The sequence below is a fragment of the Nesoenas mayeri genome (assembly GCF_963082525.1).
Source record: "Nesoenas mayeri genome assembly, chromosome: 4".
NCBI lineage: Eukaryota > Metazoa > Chordata > Aves > Columbiformes > Columbidae > Nesoenas > Nesoenas mayeri.
This window is the reverse complement of record NC_137540.1, coordinates 39,905,696-39,930,746: the sequence shown is the minus strand read 5'-3', so window position 1 is coordinate 39,930,746 and position 25,051 is coordinate 39,905,696. Positions and strand designations below refer to the sequence as shown.

Sequence of the window (25,051 nt, the reverse complement as noted above, 5' to 3'; positions counted from 1 at the left end):
CAGTTCTGCAGTTCTCCAGTTTGTAACATAACCAGATTAATCCATGCAAATTCCCCTGCTGAATCTGCATTCTGAGCAGACAGCATCATATCACCCTCCCCAGATACAGCATCTATTTTCCATATTGTATGGAAATTGTATAGAATGCAACCAAACTGTTCTTGAAAAAGCACATTGTGATGCCTACAGTGTATGAAGTAGCAAAGAGATAGCATCATTTGTTTTCAAAGTAAAAAGTTGGCTTTATAAGCAGCAATGGAAAACATCATATTGTGCAGTTCTGCTCTGAAACTTTCAGTTTAGGAAAACTTTATAGAAAGGAATCTTGGAATTCAGATACTGTGTGGTGGAAGAAATCTAGATAAAACCCTGACTGGTATTACAATGACGCAACAGCATGATGAAGCGGAGAGGGACAAGGAAGTGTTAGACAAAGGCAGCACAGCTGACTGCCATCTGTCTCACTGAGTTACAAGGTGTGGTGAGGTACCAACCACTCACAACAGCTGACTACGGGTACATACTGCATGTCGCTAGTGGATGTTGAGAAGAGGTGGTTTTGGGTGCCTATTAAGAATGAGATCAGTTAGAGCTGTGCATAAAAACACAGGGGTCAAAAATCCAATTTGTTGGTAGACTGTAAGAGATGGTGCAGCAGATGGATGAGTTGGGAGATGCTACCCATAGAAAAGACTAGTACAGAAGATACTGCACCTAATGGTTATCAGGTACCAAACATCTGAATTTCCAAATCTGAGGGAATCTGGTTACCTCCTAGCACTGAAACTCATATAACAAGCCAGAAATTAGGAAAAATAATCTCACCGTATTTATCTGCTGGCCTGTGGGAAGCTTATGAGAATGATTGTACTAATCTTTTCCTAACCTTCTCTTTCTGTGTTGTAAGATGAGAATAGATTTGTATTCTTCCCTGGCATCTATACTGGAGTTTTTTGTCAGGAAATAACTCCAGCCTTTTGGGCTCCATTTATGACTCTGAAAAAGTAAAGCAGATGTCAATTTTTCCTTTTTTATTCTTTTGATGATTTATAAATGATTCCAAAAAAAAAAAAAAAAAAAAAAAAATTATAAACAGTGTTTGGATTGGATCATTCCAGAAGTAAATTCCAGGAATTTGGGCAGCAAATGGCCTTTGTAACTGAAGAACATAGTTTTGGCTATTATGATTGGTTTAGCTTTGGACTAGCAAAAATAGCTGATTAAATTGATTTTTAAAAATCATAAGAAACTTTGCCTTTGCTGGAGCTGATGGCCTTTGCAGAAGCCTGCAGCAGGCTTCTTTTCCTGTCCCCTTAAGTCTTTGCTTCCAAAAAATATTTAAATAAATTATGCACCACATCCACAACAATTAATCCAGTTTACAAATCAGAACAACTGAAATGGGAAGTTTAATATTTCATTGTGCAAACCTTCTGGTGTATTATGTTCCTAGATGCTGCTTTAAAGGCACCTGTTTTTGCAAAAAGACCACACTTTTATTCTGTTTTGCCCTTGCAATTCTGCTTTATAATCATATTCAACACCTCTTCTAACACTGCCTAAAACCCAAATGGCTTCTTTAGATGCCAGCCCTTATTAAAAGTTCTTGCAGAATTTTTTATCTCCTTATTCCAAGGGAGGTATAACCTTTAGCCAAATTTTTTATGTCCTGTGTTTACCTACACTCATCTGATCTTGTCCTGGAAAAGGTGACAAGGAGTTCACATCTCCTATTACCACTTACCTATGCTTCCTTCCTTTTATTCTTCTTTCTCTGACTGGTCTTTTTCACTTAAGGAAAAGCCATGACTTACACAGCATTGTGAAAGCCTGTGGCATTCCACCATTCCCTCCAGCATTTTCTTTCTTTCTTTACATTTTTAAATTAGTCTTTTCAACTTGTCTGAATAGCAGCCATCAGGTCCATATCCTGCTATAGCAATTACAGCTTTACCTAGAAAAAGCTGCGACAATAACTAAATTGCAAGCGGAGATCTACTCAGTCACTACTGTAGAAAATCTGAGGATCTGTGAAAATAAGATTTTGACATCACTACATATCTCTGTTCACATTGTATGAGGCATGTTGTTCATAAAGTTTTATATGTTGTTGCAATCATACAATATTCTCACCATCTAGGTTATGATCATGTATCCGTCATGATATTTCTTTAATTAATGAGGACACAGATACCCATGTAAAGACAAAAAAACCCCAAAAAACAAAAAACAAAACCTAGTAGGCCAAAACAAATAATTTTTCAAATATCTTTCATGTAGCTTCCTCATGATGCATATTTAAGCAACAGAAATTAATCTCATCATAATACATGGGGATTTTGTCCTCAACTCTTATTGATGTTCATAGGAGTTAAGTCCCTAAATTTCCATCTATCACTGTAAGAATACAGCCTTTCTCCTTCATTTTTGCAGGAACCTGCAATTTACTAACACTTCATTTACAGGAACAAAAGCTATAGTTGACTTCAGAATAACTGTAAAATTAACCTGGATCAAGTAAAAGAAGGATTTTCAGATTGTCTTTGTTCCTAATTTCTGCTCTCAAATCTGGTAAATATGTGCTGGAAAAGCTCTCCAGTGCAGACATTTTACATGAAGCATGAACCTTGAAATCATTTCCTTGAATAAATTTGAGTTATTTTGGCATCATTTAAAAATCCAGTTCTGCTCTCATGGCTTCATTCTATTTGAAATACTTGATATTTCATGCGCCCTGGGTGTGGATTTTTAACTACAATAGCCAAAGTAATCACTCTGTATGGAAGGGTTGTATACTCAGATTTTAGTACATCCTATGCACACTGCAAACACATATCCTTAATCATTTTCAAAAAAAAAAAAGGCAAATATTTTATAACACTTAAAAATTATAAAGTAAAATCATACAATTTATTAAAAGAATGTGCAAGAATATTTTCTACATAGGCTTTTTTTTTTCTCCGAAGAGAATACATATCATACTATCAAATGTGGTTGCTAACAGCTGGTAGAACAAGAGGTATTACAAGACTTTGATTCAGGCTTGATTGTTCTTTAAAAGCCAATACAATCACAGCAAAGTGTGTGCTGATATGCATTTTTTACTGACCTGCACTTCCCTATGTCATTACTGGCATCACAACAATGTGCCAGATCTCCCCTCCCCTTTCCCTTTCCTCCCCCTCCCTCTGCCAAATTCTTCCAGATACTAATGCAAATTTACACAACAGTAAAATTTAGTATCTCTGAGACAGTTTTTCTTCAACAGCACAAAGTAACCTTTATGATTTCAGACTCTGTCTTGCTTCTCACATAGAACTCAGCAGGCCCAGCCATCCCCAACAGCACAGAAATTGGGTTCTGGACCTCCCTCACTCCCAAAGCACTTTCCTTTGTCCCTTCAGCTAGGTACCCATCTCAGCCAGGAAGTGCTACCCTGTCATCTAGATTCACCAGCCAGGTGTCTCCAGACAAAGATCTACAGATTGCCACCTTCCTCCTCCTCTCCAAACTGCAGGTAATCCCAGCTCACAGCCTTCTTTGCTCCGCTGCTTCCACTGTTCCAGCTTGCAGAGGGTTTTGCTTTCTCAACAACTTCATCCATGGCTTTCAACACAAGGAAACCAACAAAAATCATCTCCCTCTAGCTGCAGCCTTTTCCACAGTTTGGAAAGTTCCCAGCTTGCACGCCTCTACAAAACATTATCAAACCCTAGGAGCAAATTTAACCCCATATCCTTCTTTCCCAGAATAAAACAATCAGCTGCCTTCTCAAGGCATTTCTTGTCAGATACTGTGAAGCAGTGTGAACAGATATTGATCAAACACTTTGTCACAATCATGATAAAATAATATACTGGAAAATACATGATAAAACAAGATACTGAAAATTAATTAAAAAGAAATATATTGGGTAAACATAACTGAGAAAAAAAGATGTATTCACTATTTCTTTGCCTGTTTTTAATGACAAAACAATAATCTTGAAAAGAGCTTCTGTGGAATCTGAATGTAATCCCTTGCTTTAAAAAAAAACCAAAAAACCACAAAACAAAACAAAAACAATACCAAAAAAAGCCAAAAACAAAACAAACAAACAAACCAAACCACACACACACAAAAAAAAAACCCCACCACAACAACAACAAAACCAAAACAGTGTTTACATTACCTGATCTTTCAGTCAGTGGCTTTCATCTTCAGTTAATAGATTTCCAAAATGCAAATGTATAGGAACATATAAAAGCTAATTTATGGACATAACAGGATTAGTTAAATAAGACTTTTAGTCTGTTTTCCATCTACAAACATTGTGTGTAGGATCTCTCAAAATCTTCTTTCTAGTTGTATCTTTTTTAATAGATTTAAATTGAATGCGTTTTAGCTACTTTACTGCTAGTAGGATTGAAGGCATAGAACACTGAAAATTTAATGTTTCTAGTCAGTCTTTATTAGTTCTCTGTTTTGCAATATGTTTTTCCTTATTTTTGTGGACATTATGAAACTGGCTAACCTACAGTTTCCAAAAACTGAATATATAAAATAAAAAATTTGCATGCCTTTATATAATGTATGTTTTTATGTATTTATTTATTTATTTATTTATATGCAGACTTTCCAAAAATATATGTTTATACTCCACACTGGTTAAGTCTTTCATCCATTTTTTATAATTTTACTGCAATTTTAAAATATTTATACTAGACCTGACAGTGTGACAGAACTGTTGCCCAGTTTAACAAAATGCAGAGAAAATGTTTCAGATTTGTGCCTGTGACTACTGTTCTGGTATGACTGTAGTATTACAAACCACTGTATTTGAGATCTATCAAAACAAGGTTAGTATTGACTTTTCAATGAGTAACCTCTCCTTACACTTCATCATGGATGTAGTGGAAGCACAGGAACTTGACATTTCTTCTTTCTCCCTTGACACTCATCTAGACCCACATGAACTGGTCTATAAAATGAATTTGTTCACGAAAGGAGTAGGTTAGCAAATGGATACTGAATGGAGTTTGTGCCTGTTCAATTTTTGTTTCATTGCCTGAGGGCATTTAGTGTATTTAGAGATGGCCTTAGCAATCCCTAAGAGTCCCTGGGTTATATAGGCTGGTAGACATAACATAGGATTGCAGGAGACATACATCTTTTTTGAACCAGCAGCCAAAAGGCAGAATATCTCACGGCTTTTCAAATGCCACTAGATGTCTTAGGGTAGACAAAGAAATTGCTCTCTTTCTCCTCAATACTGGTACAGTTTGGGTCAACATTAACTTTTATTTGTTGCCATTGCATCAGTGTAGAACTTCTAAAACAACATTATTTTCCTGGCAGACTTGGTGCCCTTCATGCCTATCAATAGATTTAAAGACAAATAATATCTAATCAAGTTTGTCTAAAGTTAGAGAAACATCTCTTCCCACAGCCAATTTTAGAAGGTCTTCAAGCTGCTGAAGATAGCAGGCCCTACTTCTGAACTTGAGCTAGTTCAGCTTTACCTTTTATTTTACCCTATTTACTATATTCTAGACAATGCCATGTTTACCTACAAACACAAGAAAAGCTGCAGGGAAAGTTAGTATGGACATCCCATATTCCTATTTGATCTAATTAGGTTATATTTCCCTGAGGACAAGAAACAGAGGATAATTTCAAACACATGTTTTCAATAAAGGTTTCTACTACTAGCCCATTCACTCACTCATTGAAAGCAGTCATATTCTAAGTGCTAACATGTAAAAAGTATTAATAACAATGTGGAATATATAGAAGAAATATAGAGAAAAATTAATAGGAACAAATGAATAATCTCAGAAAAACTCAACTTTTCAACTTAGCAAGAAATCCTTTCTGTTGTTAGAGCAAAAGCATCTTCAGGGACACATCATTTGTCTGCAGAAAAAAAACAAAACAAAACAAACCAAACCAACAGAATCTTTTGTCAACTGAGAACATGGCAAAATCAACAAAGACAGAGGCTTAGTGCATGATGATTGTTCATGTAATTGTCATGTCCATTTTAATCTAATCCCTTATACTACTGCTTGAAAGTGCAAACATTTTAAAAGCCCCTGGGCTAAAGCTTAAAAAAGCAATTACATCGAACACGTTGCAAAAATGTGATTTCAGTGTAATGCATTAGGAGTTGGGAACACACAACTCCCATTAACAATAGAAGTAGCATATTCAATTTGCGATTAATAAATATTCCAGGACATGCAGTAAGAGCTGTGACAAATGTTATTATACAGTATGTCAGTACTGTGTTTAATTATTTCTTAAGAGTAAACATCCTATATATTAACTAGCTTTGGCTTTTGGTATGGCAATTATTTCAGAGCACAGAAACTAAAATCCAGCCATTGCTACTGATACTGAACCAGAAAAAAACTCAACAACAAAATCAACTAAACCTGTCCATTTTGCAATGTTTCCATCCTAAAATCTATGGAAAATAAGTAGATTTTGTAGCATGCTGTAGAATTCAACACGTTTTGAATGTTTTGTAATAAAGAGAAGGGAACCAGAACCTAAAAGTCAGGCAGTCCTCACAGAAACTACTGACTATGTCACTTTAGCTAACGGCTGAATGACAACGACCGATAGCTCAGTACTAATAAACATCCTGTAAGTGACCCCATACTTTCAGTAAGGGAAAGACTGGAATAGTGACAGAACCATTCTCATCCTCCGAACCATTAGCAGTGATGGTGAATGAGATATTACTCAACCCAGAAGAAAGCAAATGACATTCATCTGTCCCAGGCCGAGTGTTAACAGAGACCATACTACTTCAGAATTCAAGGTTATGAAGGCAGGTGATACACCTAGGAAGAGCACTTGGTGCACAGATATTGTATATACTTATTTGCTGAACTCTGAATTTTGATTTTGTAAGGGAATCTGAGACACTTGATATTACAGGTAGCAGTTTTGAAGTCCTAGTTCTAGCTAGTTCTTTGCTAAGGAAGTTCTAGTGCTATTGACTTCAATATGAGTATTGCTGGGCAGTTATTGGAGACAAACTCTGCAAAGGAATTGGGCAACACTTAAAACTTTAACAAAACTATTCACAGGACTTCCACCTGGATACTTAGTAGTTCAGAAATGTAAGAAAAATGAACAAAAACAAACAACCACAAAATAGACAAACAAAAAGACCAGAAAGATTAAAATATTAATGAACACCTTAAAATCTGCTTTTATATATCCATGGAGAAAGAAAGAGAGAGCTCTTCATCCAAAACCCATCAACAATCTTTTCTGAATAGCTCAAGTAATTTCCTAAAGCTTCCCGAGTTCAAAGGCAAGTTAGCCCTCATCCAAATCCCCAAGCCATCTGGCCTGTCCTACTTAATGGAGGGGTGAGAGCACCCACCATTTTCAGACTAGGATTAGAGCTTTTATCCAGGAACAAAACAGGCCTTACTGCTCATCCTCAGCCTGCAAGGGCTCAAATCTAGAGATCCTAATCACCAACTATGCACTTAGGCAACTAACTTAAGGCAGGACTAGACAGGAAAGTTTTCTGTGTCTTTGCGTACAGAAGTGTATACTTGCCCTTATACAGCAAAACTGCAAAAGTCACGGGTCTAGAAAGAAAAATTGCAAGAGTAAAGCATTCCCCTAAGGCACATCAATGAACACATTCCTTTCTGAAGGAGGAATCCTGTGGTTCTGAAAAATTCATGAAATCTTTTCTTACTACCAAAATCAGTTCTGGAAAGAGAACTTCCACCTATGGGATTATCCAGAGACAAATCACCAGGAAGGATTCTGTGAGTCAGACAAACTCTTTATCATAATCAACAGGGTATATACATTCCTTCTTTTAATGAATACCCTACAGCTATTCAGTACAGAAAAACATGTTCTTAGGGATGTTTGGCATTAGTTAAATCTTGTTTCTCTGACACAGATTTGATGTGTCAATTAAAGTTAAGTACTCAGCGATAAATTTAAATCACAGTTAATTTCTCTTTAACTGCTATGATAAATCTTGTACAGATTAATGAGTTACACTTAATAGTGGAGCATGGAATCTGTTGCAATTTTTTTTCACTCATTAATTGAACTGCCATACAACATAGATATATGCACTATTGTTGCCACAGTTCAGACCTGTAATAATGTAAAGATATAATAAATAAGAGTCCACTTATTTGCAATAATAAATCATGCCAGTGAAAAGATCGATGTTTATTAGCATGATAAAAAAAAGGTTGAGACATTTCAGTCCAGCCTAAATTTATTGATAATTAAGGCTGTTCTTCTCCTTAGATTTAAAATGAGTTCTCCCTCTAGTATTTACCCTTTGTTATATTTACAGATGGCAATCAAATAATCAATCAAGTCATAATACAAGTTCTTTGTATTACTGGTTTAAAGAAATCAAACTCTTCGTGTCTGCTGTCACAGAGCTGGCTATCCTGTCCAGTCCTCTATGATCAATTTCTGCACCTTTTTCTACATGTTCTTATCCTGAACATGCATGACTACAGACAAGGCCTCACCATAAATAATCTCAGTAATTATAGAATTCCAGCTATTAAGCATGAGGAAATACAGGGGAATCCTTCAGATTACACAAACTATATTTACATTTCTCAAATGTCAGTGTGAATTTCAAGGTCCTTCTACTTTGATTTTGCATTGACATCAGTAACCTGCATGGAAAATGTGTTACCAGTTTGAAGGGCTTACTTGAATTTAAACACATCTGTTTCTATACTAGGGAAATTTCATCAAAGGTATATTGAAATCATTAGCTGAACAGCTTTCAGTCCAGTCTGAAATTTTCAGATAGACAAAGAAAAGCTAAGGAAACCCCATCAATTTACTCACAGTAAATATGTTACCTGAAGTGCAGCCATAATGCTTACTGCTAGTGAACAAATTAAAAGAAGCTATTAAGATGATATTACCCTAAAGTACTAATATTCCACAGGGCATCTTGACTAATTATACTAATCAAGTCAGCATCAAAAAGCATATCAAGTTGAATGGTTTTCAGAGACTGAGATAGCAACTTTAGAAAATCTCACCAGTAAAAATTAAACCTATTAATATGTTCTGTATCATGGTAGCTTTTCATACATCAGTGAGAATAAGAGAGCAAACTTAAGACCACTATGACAAACAATCTGTATCCATCAAGTCCCCACATTTTACTGCCTTTGTATCACTATAACAAAACCCCAAATCATCCTTCACTTTTTGTGAAATTTTCTAAGTACAAAATAAATAATTCTGGCTATGATAAACTAAGAAATAATAGGTTGCAAGGGGAAAACTCATCTTAGAAAATGCAAAATAAAACTGTTAGTATTCCGTACTATTCTGGATTTTACAGCACTCATCTGGTTCACAAAACAACCATTTTCTGCTTAGTTTTCAATTTTATCTTCCAGCTGTGGAGTCTTAAGTTTAACTTTTATTTTCCACAGTACTACATTAAAATTAAAATATAAAAGGTAAAATTGCTTTTAATTAGCCTTTTGCAAGCAACCTATTTAACAAATTGCACCAAGATTAAGAAGTCAAAGTATTTTGAAGACAAAATGTGTAAGGCAAATGTAATATTCTGTAGAATAAAAGCCAAGGATATTTTTCATTTACCCGAGAAACAGAATAGAAAAAAAATTGAAATATGCTTTACAGCATTCCTTTTTAGGTTGATTTACCAAAGATGTTATGATGAAATATGAAACTACTAATGCTATTCCACTAGCACCTGAATACTTGATAACTCAGCACCTGACAATATTCTTCTTTTTTTTTCCTTTTTTTTTTTTGGTTGCAGGGAGAGGGGAGGCATGGATAGAGGGAGAGGCAGGAATGGTAAGACACACTTAGAAGGACAGAGAAGAATGATAAGACACACTTAACTGCACAACCAAATACTCTAGTTCCCTATGTGGTGATAACAAATTCAATAAAATAAACAGCCCGCTATAGTTACAAAATTATAAGTAATTTGAAGTGGCTCTTCAAGACATGGGTGAATTTTTTAGGCCAGGATTCCCTTGGATCTTATTCTTCATGTTAGGTATATCTCTCCCTTATAACACATGCTGAAATTATTTAAATTGTTCCCTCTTCTCCCAAGTTCTGCCTTCCTTTTGCTGCAGGTCCCCGTGTTAATTTTCATTCCTCACTTCAGCCTTCATGTAAGCAGGTCTGCCCAGTGCATCCATGATAAATTTCTAGGTACAGAAGATCATATTCAGCTTTCACTACAAGAAAGTAAATTCCAGCCCATGCCTTTGTCTGCCAAAAACTTTTCCAGTATTACGTGCAATGGAGCTGTTAGCAACAGCCGTAGAAACCTGAAAAGGGAGAAATCTGACCATTGGGAGGCTAATAGTCTGTGCATGCATAGAATCTACAAATATGGGGCTTTGCTCTTGACTGGTTTTTAAGCACTTACAACGTATGAAGTTACTAACATTAGTAAAAACATGTAAAAACATGTTCAAACAACTCTGCATTTTTCCTTCAGTTTATTGGAAACTTAATGAACAAAATCTTTTTTCTATATACTTTAGTAAATACATCTGCTTTTTGTGCTATTTTTTGTGACTTCACCAGAAGTCAATACAGATCTTTAATAGACATGAATAAAAATTGCCATAGTTATCAGTTTAAAATAAATTTCTTCACAAGAACAATATTTCTCATGGTGCCTTTAAATTTAGTCTTAGCAATATTCTTGGAAAGTCCATAAGATTTCCATATTAAAAGTCTACAGTGAGCTAGAACAAATAAAACAAGACTTATTTGACTACATTATGCAAAAGACAAATCTAGATTTCACTCAGATATATTAGTCACAATTATAGTAGTATTTGGAACTGTAAAAAGTAGAGCTCTGGAAGATTATTCATTTATGAATAAAAATTTGATTATTTGGTTCAAATAGCAGCATTCATAAATTATGAGAGCAGGTGATAGACAATGTTGAAATGAAGGGCATATTTTGGAAATTTCTTTTATACGTCTCTCAAATCTAGAACGATTCCACATACAGTGCCTATTAAAAATGCATTAAATAAACCAGTGTCAGGTAGTTAATACCTTGAGGATTTGTGTCAGAGTTTCAATAAGGCATTCTAGCTATATTCTGTAATCTATGGGAATATAGCTCTATCTGTATCAGTATAATGAAGAAGAAATCAAAATATTCTGTAAGGATTTTAGATTTCTCTGTGTGCTTGAAATTGCTAATCAAAATGTTAGTACTGGAGTCCATAATGGCCTCAGCATAGATAGCAAAGAGAAATTACCTGATTTCCTAGTTTTGATTTTATTGAGCCCTATGAAGCAGATGAACAATATCCTGACCCTCTAAGAAAGTCCACCCTGTGGCTTAGGGTTTCAAAGGACAGTGAAGCAAGTGTAGACCCGTAAATCAGTTTCATTCTGTAGAACCAGAGCACAGCAGCGCTTCAGACCATGGCAGCCTTGAGGTTATGGAACTGGCTGTGGAAGTCACCACAACTTAAAGGATGATTTCTCTCTCCTTTCAAGGAACCTCCCCAGCACAGAGTTATTTGAACTGGGAGTCTCCCCTCAAGGCAAGTAGCACATGAGAATAGTAATTCTCTTGTAGGAAATCAATTATTTTAAATCCCAGTTCTGGCAGTTTAATTCTCAAACAACCCTACTTGTTTAAAGCAGTTAAGCCTTATGCTCACGATGTGTAATCATAAACTGAGACACTTAATACTTGTCTTTCATACAATAGCAGTCAAATGTATCCCTTTCCTTTTGATAGATTAGGATTTTTTTTTTTAGTGAGTAATGACAGCCAAATTAAGTCAGACTTTTCAGGGGAGAGAACAGTGAAAACCAGCTTCAATTGCTTCAATGAAAAATTTAACTGAAGCTGGAAACAATTTAAACCAATAAGTTTAGGCAAACAGACATACAGAATAGCTTAATGTAACCTAGAACACATTCCACCATTTGTCTTCCTCTAATTTCCATTTTCATTTCAATTTTCTGCTGTGCATCTTTCACCTCTACTGTCCTATACACATGAGAAATCTCTTACTCCATAAGTAATCCCATTCATAAATTTAGCACATTCTACAGAGAAAAGTAAAATAAACAGACATACTTCAGCTTATATAAATTAAAAGGTAAAGCTTGGTTTTGGCCAAAGTGCAGATGAAGTCCTGAGAGTTGCAGTGCTCACACCTAGTGCCTCCGATTTAGAGTTAATGTTTCCTTCAACATGATGAGCCCACATGCTGGGAGTTAGGCAGTAGCACCTTCAACCATGTCCTGCTTCTTCCTGTCTGTTTGATTTCATACAGGAATTTGGAAGAGGAACTGGTACTAGAAGATATTTGGGATATAATGTAAAGAAATAAAGGTATTTCAGGGGACATTATGTCCTTTTGCTGCATGGAAGTCACCAAAAGCTCAGTTCTATGAACACCAAGGCACAAGCTTGTCTAAGGGTTTTGGCTTACTGGAGGGGAAAGAAAAAAGACACTTGTTTCTACACCTATAAAGTAGACAGCCCTGGCTCTGGTTTCATCACACCATAGTGCTAATTATCAAAAGCACCAACAGCTTCTCTTAAGAACTTTTTATGGCTCTTAAGGCTGTCACTAGCCATGATGGAAACTAAGAGAAATTTCTTTCAGTCCTTTTCTGAAGGCAGGGTTAACAAACTAATTACTATAAAACAAACAAACAAACAAAAAAAACAAACCACAAATGAACAAAAAAAAACTGGTTAACAAATTCTACACTTTTTCCTACCTGGCATTTAATGTTGTATGCTTCAGTTTGGCCAGAAAGCCTCTTTCGCGTCTGCTGAAAACAACAATCTGAATTAATTTCATTCTCCAGGTGTAGTTTTCCACTAACAGGCTTTGTCTTGAAAATTTATAAGGTTATATGAATATATAATCCTCTGCTGGGACTGTTTTTTATATTATATGCAGTATTTTCTGATTATGAAGCAACAAATGCTTGGTAAGCAAGTTTTTTACCATCTTTGACCACCTTTAGTCAAGCTGAGTAATTAAATTGACCAAACCAGCAGTATGCTGAAGATGTAAAAACTATTTCTCATGAATAAACATTGCATATTGAGGTTCCAGTTTTATTATATCATTCTGTTAGTATGATTCTCACAATTCTATGAGTACATGTTCCAAATTTCATAAGACCAAATATTGATGTGACACTGGAATTTCAACAGTACCCACAATTTCTACACCAGTGGGGTTTTAGCTAGTAACTACTACCCATAGTTATTGGCCAAATTGTATTGCTCAAGCCTTGAACTCTTCATTTCCCATTTTGACTCAAAAAGTTTTCCTTTTAAAATTAATTTTCAATGTCTTTTATTTTTAAATAAATATCTTCTTTACTTCTATTACATTCAGAAGTGTCACATAAGCTCTGATAACCAGCTCTCATTTCCCCTCTCTCTGCACCTAACATGTTTTTGCTTCTATTTTATCTTCTTCCACCAACGTAGTAGTGCAAAAATGAGAAAAATCTTATTATGACCAATAAAATATAGTCCCTATGTCCTTATGCTTGGTGTCTCAATTCTCTCAGTTCTGTATATAATTGAATGAGATGCTAATATTCACTCTTATTTAAAAACAAATATTTTCATTGTTCAGAATGGTAAAGTTTTACTAAATTTTGCAGCTATAATACAACATAGTCTCTGACAGAGTATCTGCAACTCCTAACTGACTTCCAGAAGTTTGAAGCACTTCACTCAGCTTTTTTATAAAAGTACCCTCGATTAAGACAGGACTGTCTGTAGGAATCAAGGCAACTCCACTTGTACCTAAGCTAATTTATCATAAGGATTTATAAGATCTCTACCATATTTGAACAGAGAAGGAACATGTGTCCTCCTTCGACAGCTGTGTGGCAAGTTATTGCTCACACAATTTTCAATAGAGAACTGAGGCATGAAAATTCTAAGTAGTGGGTTGAAAATATTTAAGGATTAGAGAGATAAAAAAAATAAATTAATCGAGGCTCCCGTACAGTGGGACAGATTCTCACTGCCTAAGAGAGGGAAGTAGGAACATTCCTGCCAGGAGTTGGGCAAAAAAAGGTAAATCCATAAAATTCTCTTTATGCTTTTCTCATTTTGATCTCAAGACAAAGCTGCTATAGGGGTAAAGTTATCTGGAGTTATATGAACTATACACAGAAGTTGGATTTCCTTAGCTTGGGATTTTTTCAATTGCCCTGAAATGCATCTTTATTCTTATCCATTGTGTCCCCACTAATACAAATAGGTATCATGCTGGCATTCAGCTAAGTAATTCTTTTGTCATCCACAGATGCACAGAGGATTACATGGCTAAGAAATGAAATAAAAGCTAAATCCCTATGCTTGATAAAGCTTTGCTTGTTTTCTCTTTCATTCAGGATTACCGAGTGAACATCTTTCTCCGTCAGAATTGGAATGATCCACGCCTCGCATATAGTGAATATCCAGATGACTCTTTAGACTTAGATCCATCCATGCTGGATTCAATTTGGAAACCTGATTTGTTCTTTGCAAATGAAAAAGGTGCCAACTTTCATGAAGTCACAACAGATAATAAGCTGCTGAGAATTTTCAAAAATGGAAATGTACTTTATTCCATCAGGTGAGTCACTAATTAAATTATTTTTTTTCAGATAAAAGCTCAAAGTGTGTCTAAGAATTTCCCACAGATCTCCTCAGTTGTTAGGCATGGAGAACTATAACTAAAGTCGTAAGTTTTGAATACTGTACTTTATCATAATTGCAGTCCACTGTTCATACTAAAATAGAAAATGATCCCTCAATTAGGCACATATATAGTAAAAATAATAAGAGAAGTATATTTCCCATTTTAAAGTACAACTACTGAGCCTAGAGTAACTAGGACATGTCCACAGCGCAAATAGCCCTGAAGTATTATAGTCTGAGCTGGCCCATGTACAAGTTTCACACACTGTAGCATCCAATGCGATGACAATCCAATGCACCTTTTTGGATATTGCAGTTGCACTTCAACATGGAAACATGACCTGTTTAAGGAAGCATGAGAATAGTTCACTAACTGCTAGAGATGGAGAGAAAAGTGGAAAGTAACTCTTGAAAAGGTTTAAGAAGCTGTAGGCAGAAATCACACATAAATGTTGACAGAACACAGTTATTCTACTTCTTTTCTCCTCTCCCCACTTTCATTTCATTAATACAGATATTAGTAGATGTTTTACCACTGTCTTCAAAAACCTGATCTAATGAGAGACACATTGGATATAAGTATATTAATGCCCCATTAGACATTTGGTATTAATCCAGTGATCTATTTGTGCAAAATGTTCTATTTTTTGAAATAAATATACCTCTTGCCCACTTAGTGTTTTGCTTTGCATGCTTTTATGATACCACCACATTAATTGGTAACATTAATGTATGACTGGTATACAGCCATGCTTGCTGCCTACTGCCCACTTCCCTTTAGCCCCTAGACCAAACACAGGGGAATGGAAAAAGCCTTATGTGTAATGAATTGAACTCAAGCCACTCAGGTTTTTGGAAAACATTCTATCAACTAAACAGATAAATGAATATGGGACAAAATTATCACACAAGATATTTTCTAGCAAGAAGACAGGTGCAGTCATGACCCTGAATTATGAATGGATACATAAACTTGGCCAGTGAGGGAAAACATGTCCCTTTACCTCTAACATTCTTCTTTCTCATTCTCTGAGAAGTATAACTCTAAAGATAAGCTATTGTATTGATATAAAATGTAAAAATGCCTCTTTTGTCTATAGTTTGCAAAGTATTTCACAGAAGTTTCAGGACTAACATGAAATACAGCTGCTGTTCAAAATTATAGGCATATTTCAGTCTACTATCAATATCATAAAATGTTATTTTAAACCTTTGTGTTGACAATTTAAGAACTGTATTTTAAGACAATAACACATAAATTACTTTGCCACCATGATTCGCAGCTGACATCTGTTATGAAGTTCTTGCAAATCTGGGTAAATTTTATGTCAAGGATTTGAGATACTCTAACGGCACAATAATTCCACTGTAGCACAAAAAAGCATGGTGTTGTTGCATTATTTTAGACTTCCTGTAGTTTGGCAACCCTACTGAAAAATGTGTTTTTCTGAAACTCTGTAATAATTATTTTCCCCATTGTCATATTAAGCTAAGCATGTGAAATGGGATCAGCTAATAGACATCACTTTCAAGAGCTTTCTAATAAATAATATATTTTCTTCTATTTCTAATGACTTCCAGTGTTTTCATGCATTCTTCCTGTGCAATTTTATGGCATTTTTTGGTATATTTTTAACATCTTTTTGTGTTCTTCCAGATTGACTTTAATACTGTCCTGTCCAATGGATCTCAAAAATTTTCCAATGGATGTGCAAACATGTATAATGCAGCTGGAAAGCTGTAAGTTTGAATAATGTATTTTCCTATAAATACTCTTGTAGGGATTACAATAGCTAAGAAGTACGTAGAAAGACCCCATGCAGTGATACCAGAACAAATTTTCAAAAAAGAATCCTCTATTTTACCAAAAGAATCTGTGAAGTGTACATGATTTTCAAAGGAAGAGATTCTTCCTTACTTGTACTGAAATTCAGCAGTTTTCTGTAAATCTGAAGTTACTAAACTTACGTACTCAGGGCCAGTTTACTTTTATTCAAAATTATGCACATGGGGATTCACCATTAAGTCTTCCCTGTGTTCACATATACATGGGGACAGTAACATAGAAGCACATAAAGGAAACGAGAATAATTTAAGGGATTTATGTGAATATCCTGAAATCAACAGCAACACTGTGTCCTTGAAAGCTGGAAATGAAATTATATGTACTGAGTCCCTGTTCTTGAGATTCCTGCCCTAGCTCTTCAATAAGCCTACATATTACAGCTACATATCTGTAGTTTCTACCTAGAAGGGATTAGGGAAAGGGTTTACTGCAAGGAAGAACTGTAGAAGATTACACAGCATACATATATATATATATATATATACACACATACATACATATATATATATATATACATACATACATACATATATATATATATATCTGTATATGCCCACATACCTACATAGGGTACATCACTTACACAGCCCTCACCCCCTCAACTGGAGGAACTCCTTGGATCAGTGGAACACACCCCAGAAAATCATGGGAAGGGCTGTAGAGCCCTTGCATTATAAGAAGAAGTCATCCATACAAGGTATCACCCAGTTTGGAATAAAATGTAAGTATGATCTGACCATGAACCATAACACTGGTAAAGACTTTGGGGTTAAAATAATTTGTGGTAGCACAGATAGCTTGACATTGAAAACGTGCAGCAAAACACAGAAAGAAAAAAAGACCTGATAGCTTTCTAGTGCAGAGGAGGTCTGACAGTTTGGCCAAACCTGGTGTTAACCTAGAAATTTCAATGGAAGAAGTGAAATTACAACTTCATAGGTTTAAAATAATCTATTAATAAAGCCCCATTTGCATTATACTCAAATATCCTGAGGAGAGCAGAGAAGCTAAAACCAGCTTTGACAAGACAGGCTTTGCAGAATTATCTTTCAGTTAACAGCAATACTTTTTATGTGAAACAAATTAGCATTTGTTAACTCAACCCCTCATATACCATATTTATCCTCTCCCTTGATATCGCACTTGGAACACAAAAGAGCATGGAAAGCATACAGCAGATGCGCCATTTCAAGGCACACGCACACAGACAAAAAGACAAAACCAAAGGTTGTGTCTGCTGCTATGATCTGAGATAACACAGGATGTGTGAGGAGAAAGGTACAGATGTGCATCAAATTCTCATTTTCCTTGCGATATGAAGTATTTGGGAATTGTCTTTTCCTCTAAAAAAGAGAGGACTTTGGAAAAGATTCATACCGTAAAGGTCCTACTAATGTTGTGAATAACAAAAATGAAATAAATACATTCTTTGAAAGATTCCATCAATCTGAAATTCGTGAAAACTAATGACAGGAGAAACAGATAAAAATAAGTACCCATCTTCATATCAGATCTAGATTTATGGTTTTAGGATCAATAAGTAAAATATTTCAGAAAATAATTTTCTACATATATAATGTACATATTGGATTCTTTGAAATACATTCTAGATCAGAAACAGAGCACACACAATTTGAGCATTTCTTGGGGTTTTTTTTCTTCTTTTATGGGAACAAAGCAGTGCCTAGGAGAAATGAGAGGTAATTATCAGTCAATATGTCAGAACTGTTTGCTGTATGGATAATGCAGGATAAAATTGCAGGATAAGTATGAAATCCAGATCTATCTTTCATTACAATGGACAGATGGTAAATCTTACCAATAGCCTATGTCACCTGTATAATTAATGTGACTAAAGAAAAGGTTAATGTGTGGCTGTTGTATCAGGGTACATATAGATGGCAGGTATATTCACTTTATACAACTATGTTTCAAACAGAAAGTACCATAGTGTTTGACCAAACAAGCAAAAGGCATTATTAAAAAAAAAATATATATATATAGTGTTTAAAGTTATGAAATTTTTGCTTTAAAAACTTCATACAACATATTTTTCCTCTCTTTCAGCCCTTTTGAGGCCAGGTCATACAACAACTGAGCATTTCTGAAAAACAGGCATCTCTTTTGTTTTATAGAAACCTTGCAGGAGCTCACAATTCCCACAAACTGCACCATAGGGAACCAACGCTTATTAGTTGAATAGCACTGTCGAAGTCCTACTGTATTTGCCAGAAGAACATTTTTCACTGAAGTCTTGTTTTTAATCATTCAGTTCAGTGGGAGTAAATTCCCTGCTGCACATTAACATAGTAGAGAGAGACAATGTTCACAGAAGAAGAGCTGAACAAAATACCAATGAGTTCTTCACAGTCTTCTAGATACAGAGAAAGATCAAGTTTTATTTCATTAGCAAGTTACAAGTAATAAACCTTTCCCCATATCACTTTGTTTAGTTCTATTGTACCTGTAAATCCAGACATTGAAAAAATAAAGACTATGGGCAAAGTAGCTGGCCTGAGGCAGAAAATTTTGCAGCACGTGGGAGCTTTGCCTATACCAACATGTCTGATAGCAGAATAACCAGTTAGGTTTGCAAGAACAAGGCAGCAAATTCCCTGAAATTACTTTGGGACAGATCCAAAGAAGATAGGCACAGTAGCATGATTTCCAAGCTCCTAGACCTCCAAGAGCAGGAATTCACCTGCCCACACCCTCTCTATTTATGAAGTACAGGAAGGGAAACAGACACCTTGGAAAAGTTACGAAAAGTATCTACATGGTGGAAAGGAGAATAACTGGGTAAAAAACAAAACAAAACAAAGTTTTATATGAGTCTGAACTCCAGCCAGTTTCCAAGACTTAGAAAAAGGTGAGCAGAAACATTCAAATTCCAGAGTCTTTGGTAAGAATTGGGCATCTAGTTCTCCTTAAAATTAGAGAAGAAAAAGGAGGATGGGTGCATTTAGCATTTTCCCAGGCTTCATATCAAATCTCCTGAGGAAAGAACTGACATAACCGCGAGAGCCTGGATCCATCCAAGCATCTCTAATTTCTAGGCCACAGTGTCATACTCTCCTGTTGCTGTCTGGCTTACATTTTTTGGTTCAGAGTGAAACAACTTAAACAGAAGGATCAAAGCACTAACTCTGGTGGTTAGTGCAGTGTCCAGGGATGTAGAGGACATCGGGTTTCAAAACTGAGAACCCAGTCCTCTCATATCACAAGTAAATTATTTGATGATCAGGCTGTGTTATAAAATCCAAAGTGTTTGCAGAAGCAAAACAGCAGCAGCCATGCTTCCAGATGGTTATTTTGAAAGTGATGGTCATTGCTGTTTTTCCCACTGAGTGCCCGGTTAGGTAGAATTTTGTATGATTATGAATTTACAAGGCCCATTTATTTCACAGTTTCCTTCAATTGTATCTAATCTTGCAAGCCTTGCTCCTTTATATGTCGTTAAAAAAATTAGACTGTTTCTAACAAAACACTCATCTTTTTCTTTCTCATTTTACCACTAGGTTGCAAAGGAAGGTTGAAAGTTATTTAAAAAGGACAATCATAGGGTTCACCTTTGCTATAAAATAATTATTTTGTTTAGTACTAGATAATTTCCTTCAATATTGGTACTGTTGCTTCAGCACAGAAAGCTCTAAGAGGAAAAGTCATGTACAGCTTTTCTTCCCAAATGATGATTTTATTTTTAGCCAGCTCATGTAGTTTTTTTCAAGGTCAGTCTAAGCAGCTGGATTTGCCCCTGGTTAAAATACTTCACTTATGCTATCAAGTGTCTGAAAAATATTTAAGTGGAAATGTCTTCTATTTTTAAAGGATTTATTTTACCAAATGATTTCTCGGCAACTAGAATGAGCTGCTTTTGTATCTTAGAAAAGAAGCAAATGAAAATGCACATATGAAATAATCCCTTCTATATTTCTATGCCTTGCACCAGTGCAGCCTATAGGCATGTGAGATAATTTTAGTTTTATTCTGCTTGAATAAGATACAAAGAAATGTCAGCTAGATACATATTTATTTCCACAGCTTGTCTCTCAGGAAAGAAATGTTTTTCTTTCATGTGCTAGAGCTCGTTGCCTCTGTCTTTTTTAAGTTGCAGTTTTATCTCACACTATTCCTTTATTCATATATTACAATTATAACTTTGTGACATTCAAAAGTCCTGAATTTTCGAAGAATAGTAAAAAGACTAACTCAGTTACAAAAGAAATGTACTATGAAAAGCAACGTATGTAAGGGAGAAAGCACCTGATCACCACATAATTCTATTTTAATGTGTTTTGTCTCTCTTAATAAATTAAACAACGGCCTTTTTATATTTCCTTTTTGATTTCTGGAGGCTTCTTAGTCTGTCTAAGCAATCAGCCTCTTGTCTTTTGGATTTTTAGAGTAAATTCATGCCCTGCTACATGATGCAGTTACCTGAATAGTACAATTTCTTTCCTCCCGGACTCTAAATTAGAGATTGTTCAAATGGAAAGATCTGTAAGCAGTCGGCAACAGCAGTAAGGGCTCCTGCTTTACAGAAAATCATGTGTGCATTATTCTTGTCCCACAATAGCACAAAGACAATAAGAACATAAGAAAGACAACAGAACTGGAGTATATTTCTTATCTGTCAGGGAACCTCAGGTGTCTACATGAGTGACAGTAGTTACAGACACACAAGGTCAATACCTGCCTGTGCCTGAATAGACAGAACCAGAACTCTTCTCTACTTTCCATTTCAGTAGCACAAAAATTGTCAACAACTCATCCTATGGTTTCTACTCTGCAGACAGGTGACTCAGCTCACTCTGTGTATCTGAAGTGATTCTCAACACACAGCTACAAAGAGCTAGATACTTGTGTCTTCAGCTCCCAACCACTGCAGTATGGAAGGGCAGCAGTAACTATGCAACTGCTGCTGAAGCCATAGAAACTAATAAAAATGACAGCTATAGGCCTCAGCAGGAAATATTAGGCTTAAGAGATGTGGTAGAGGGCTAGGCCCAAAATGTTCTTCTTGTCTGAAATTCAGGCTAAGAAGGATAAATCTATAACTCCCAAGGGATAGATTCCATCAGAATGACTTAGAGGGCAGACCCTTTGCAAGGGGCAGACCCTTTGCAAAGCAGCTCAGAAGTACATAGAATAAAATCCTGCTTTCTTGGACCTCCAGCATAAATTTAGCCTTGAAATGCATCACAGCTGCTTTCCAAAGCTAATATTTTTAGTGCATAATGTGTATTAGAAGTATTTATTCTGACCTCAAGCGAAAACCAGATTTTTTAGCTCTGTCGTACCTTCCCCCTGCTATGTTGCTTGGAATTCAGGGCACAATTCAAACCTCTGTCATGTTCTTCAGAAAAGACATGTGCAGGCAGCCTGTCCTGGAGGAACACTGTTGGTATGCCTAACAGAAGAGTAGTGAAATGATTCTAGTCAACATGACTGTAGCCCATGCCTTAGCTGGATACCGAAAGAGCTGCTTGCTTTGCTGAATAAATCCATTATTATTGTTGGATCTGTACCTTAATAAACATTAAAGAAATGAGAATGGAATTTAGATAAATCATTAGGATTAAAAGAACTATAAAATAAATTTTGTAGTCAAATGAAACTCTCTTGTACAAAAATGTTATATATTCAGCTGAGTTGTTTTGTGCCATTCATATGTTTGTTTACCGAACAAGAGGAAAAGAATTAGGTCTTAATATGCCTGTAGGTATTGCAAAATGATACAAAGAAAGAATGGCCTGCTTGGAATAAAACAGAACACACAGAAAACTTACAATATATATTGATATTCAGCTGCATCACAAGTTTTCCTAAAAATTTTATTCTTTGTGGCTTTGAATGTTATTCTAAGGGTGGTTAAAAGGAAAGAACATCACAAATAGGATTGTCAGCAGTCTTGGAATTGCCCTTGAAATTACCAGGACAAGTGTGGTTCAAAGCTGTGGAGTTTCTGAAGGTATAGGGGAATTACTTGCCTTGAATATCAAACTGTTTTTCTGTAATGGTGTGGTCCTCAGACAGTCTGGAGAAGAGATGATAATACCTTCAAGACACTTTAATAACGCTTCAAAACAAATTTGTTGGATGCCCACTATTTTGCCTATAACATTATGGGATTTTAATGCCTACAGTTGACAATCAATTAGCTAAAATAAAATCTTCACACTCTTTGCATACATACATAAAACTGATATAAATACATTGCTTCCAATAAGTTCCACAAAGTCATGTGGACTTACATGAGTTGAATGGAACCTTATTTGGTCAAGGCAGACTTTCTTCTTATACTTTCAAAATCAGATGAGAGAAAATGTTCCATTTGTTATAAAGATTAATAATAGTGTTAAAAAAAAAAAAAAAAAAAGAGAGATGCAATTTACTTTCTTTTCTTCTGGAGACCTCATACAGGTGTTGATAACAACTTGTCAACACCATTTTTTAATATCTAAGATTTTCTGGGCAAGATGACCGAGACCAATGGAAAAGTTTGGTTTTCTCTTTTGCAGACACACAGTGGCTCTTGCTTTTGAGAAATATTTTAGCAGGATCACATTCTTTTTCCCTACAATTGTTCCAGAAACCTGTAATTGAACATGCTGAAAACGTTCACTCTAGCTAGACAATTTTCAGTGCTGTCTAAAGGCTAAAGTTAGTATGTCTACCTTGTTCACCTTTTGCCAAAGAGTTTTGTATAGATTAGGTCAATTAAATAGACTATCACTACAGTTTCTTTTGATGGGATGCCCAGATATTCAAAACCCTACATCAGCTATTCCAGGCACAAGTCCTGACAGCCACTCGTCAACTAATGCCTTATCTTTTCCACCTCCTCCCTCCAGGAGTGTGACCATACATAGTTTTACCTTCATTTTTTCACACCTATCATGAGCTCTGTGACAGACTGTTTTCTAAAGAAAAACTTCTGCAGGCTAAATCTAACTTTCCCAATTGTTTTAGGCCCTCTACACTGTCAGCTAATTGTAAATTTTACTTAGTTTGTCTGTTCTTCATGTTCATCTCAGGAGGAGGTCTCAGCCTGCCAGTACATTCTTTACAAGCTAATTACCAGGAATGACTTCAGGCTCCTAAAAGTGAGTTGACTTTTAAAAGAGCTGTTTGCTGAGAGGCTACAGTGCCATGTGTACACACACAATTCTGTAGTTTTCCTGAGAAATACTCCCTCTAGTAACCTTCTCCTGGTGTGATAGAGTTGTCATATAATCATCAACAATTTATCATCTGCTTTTGCATTACAGATGTGCAACCTCAGACTTTGGGTTAATAGAGATGGCATTAAGGTAACATAACCAGTCCTGTAACTGCTGAACATGGCTGTTCAACATAGGAGTGCAACTTTTCTGTCCTTTCTTTCCAGTTCTATGATGACACCACTTAGATTTTTTATCTTTATAAAATTAAGTAAGAGCAAACACTTGGACAGTAGCCAGACAATAACAAATACATTGCAAACTGCACTCTACTTCAGCCACAGCAGCTGATTTGTGTCCTATAATGCACACAGTTTGGTATCTCTACTTTCTTTCTCAACCTTTTATCCATTAACACCCTGCAAACCCAAATCCTAGCACACTGCATTTCAGTGACAGAAGTCCTTACTAATCCACCTGATTCAGTTTAGGTTGGCCTGGTCCTGCAGACAACTAGACTACATGAAAGCATCCATTGCTTTCAGCTGTTTCTGTAGTATAAAAGGGTAACTTTATCCACCAGCAATGAAAAAGTAAGTTGCACCTTCACATTCTAAGTAGGCCAGTGACTGACTGTCCTTTTTTCAACACTAAAATGTAGTCATTAGGACTTTCTTCCATAACACTGTATTTCCCAAGCACAGGTAATAAAAATATTTGATAGCAATTTATAATAGCCACCAAACCAACCTCATAGTCAGATAAGAAAAACTGTTTTTTAGTCAGATGCTGAATATCCTGTTGAGCTGCAGGAAATGCAAGTAAGCAAGGGATATATATGTTCTGCTCACAAAGCAGCAGCAAGAGAAATAGTATAGTAAGACTGAACAGGAAGAATTTACGAAGAATAGGAATAGTCATCATGTAGCAAAATTTTACCCTGGAAGACAGGTGTTCTCAGAAATAGATTCACAGTTTTTTCTTCCAGACGCACAGACTTGGACTCCTTTCAGGTGTGCACTTTCCCTATGGAAAGTAGAACACAAGGAAAGCAAGGCACAAAGGGAAAACATCTCTGCCTTTTCTCAGCTAATTAGTTGCTAATTTTGTACAGACAATTAAATCATTTCATTTTCATTCCTGTAAAACTCATTTTAGCAGTGGATAGTCAAGCCTACTCTTTTAATCTAGAAGAGTAGAGACCTTTGTTGCAGCATCTAATCATTTCCACTTTGCAAATGTAGTCCTCAGTACTGCAAATACCTATGCATGAAAGATCTGTATAGTCTCACTGAACTCAGGCAGTGGCATCAGCATTTTAAATTTATC

The 25,051-nt window shown here is 35.7% G+C and overlaps 1 protein-coding gene across 2 annotated transcripts in view; it reads left to right on the top strand.

The window, feature by feature from the left end:
• GLRA3 (glycine receptor alpha 3) overlaps positions 1–25,051 on the top strand; it is a gene marked incomplete at both ends in the record, with an annotated part of 82,297 nt that overhangs the window by 31,665 nt on the left and 25,581 nt on the right. For both annotated transcript variants that reach the window (XM_080344226.1, XM_080344227.1), the window contains 2 exons: positions 14,425–14,648; positions 16,371–16,453. In XM_080344226.1, the coding sequence (XP_080200352.1) occupies positions 14,425–14,648; positions 16,371–16,453 (307 nt within the window). The remainder of the gene's footprint in view (positions 1–14,424; positions 14,649–16,370; positions 16,454–25,051) is intronic.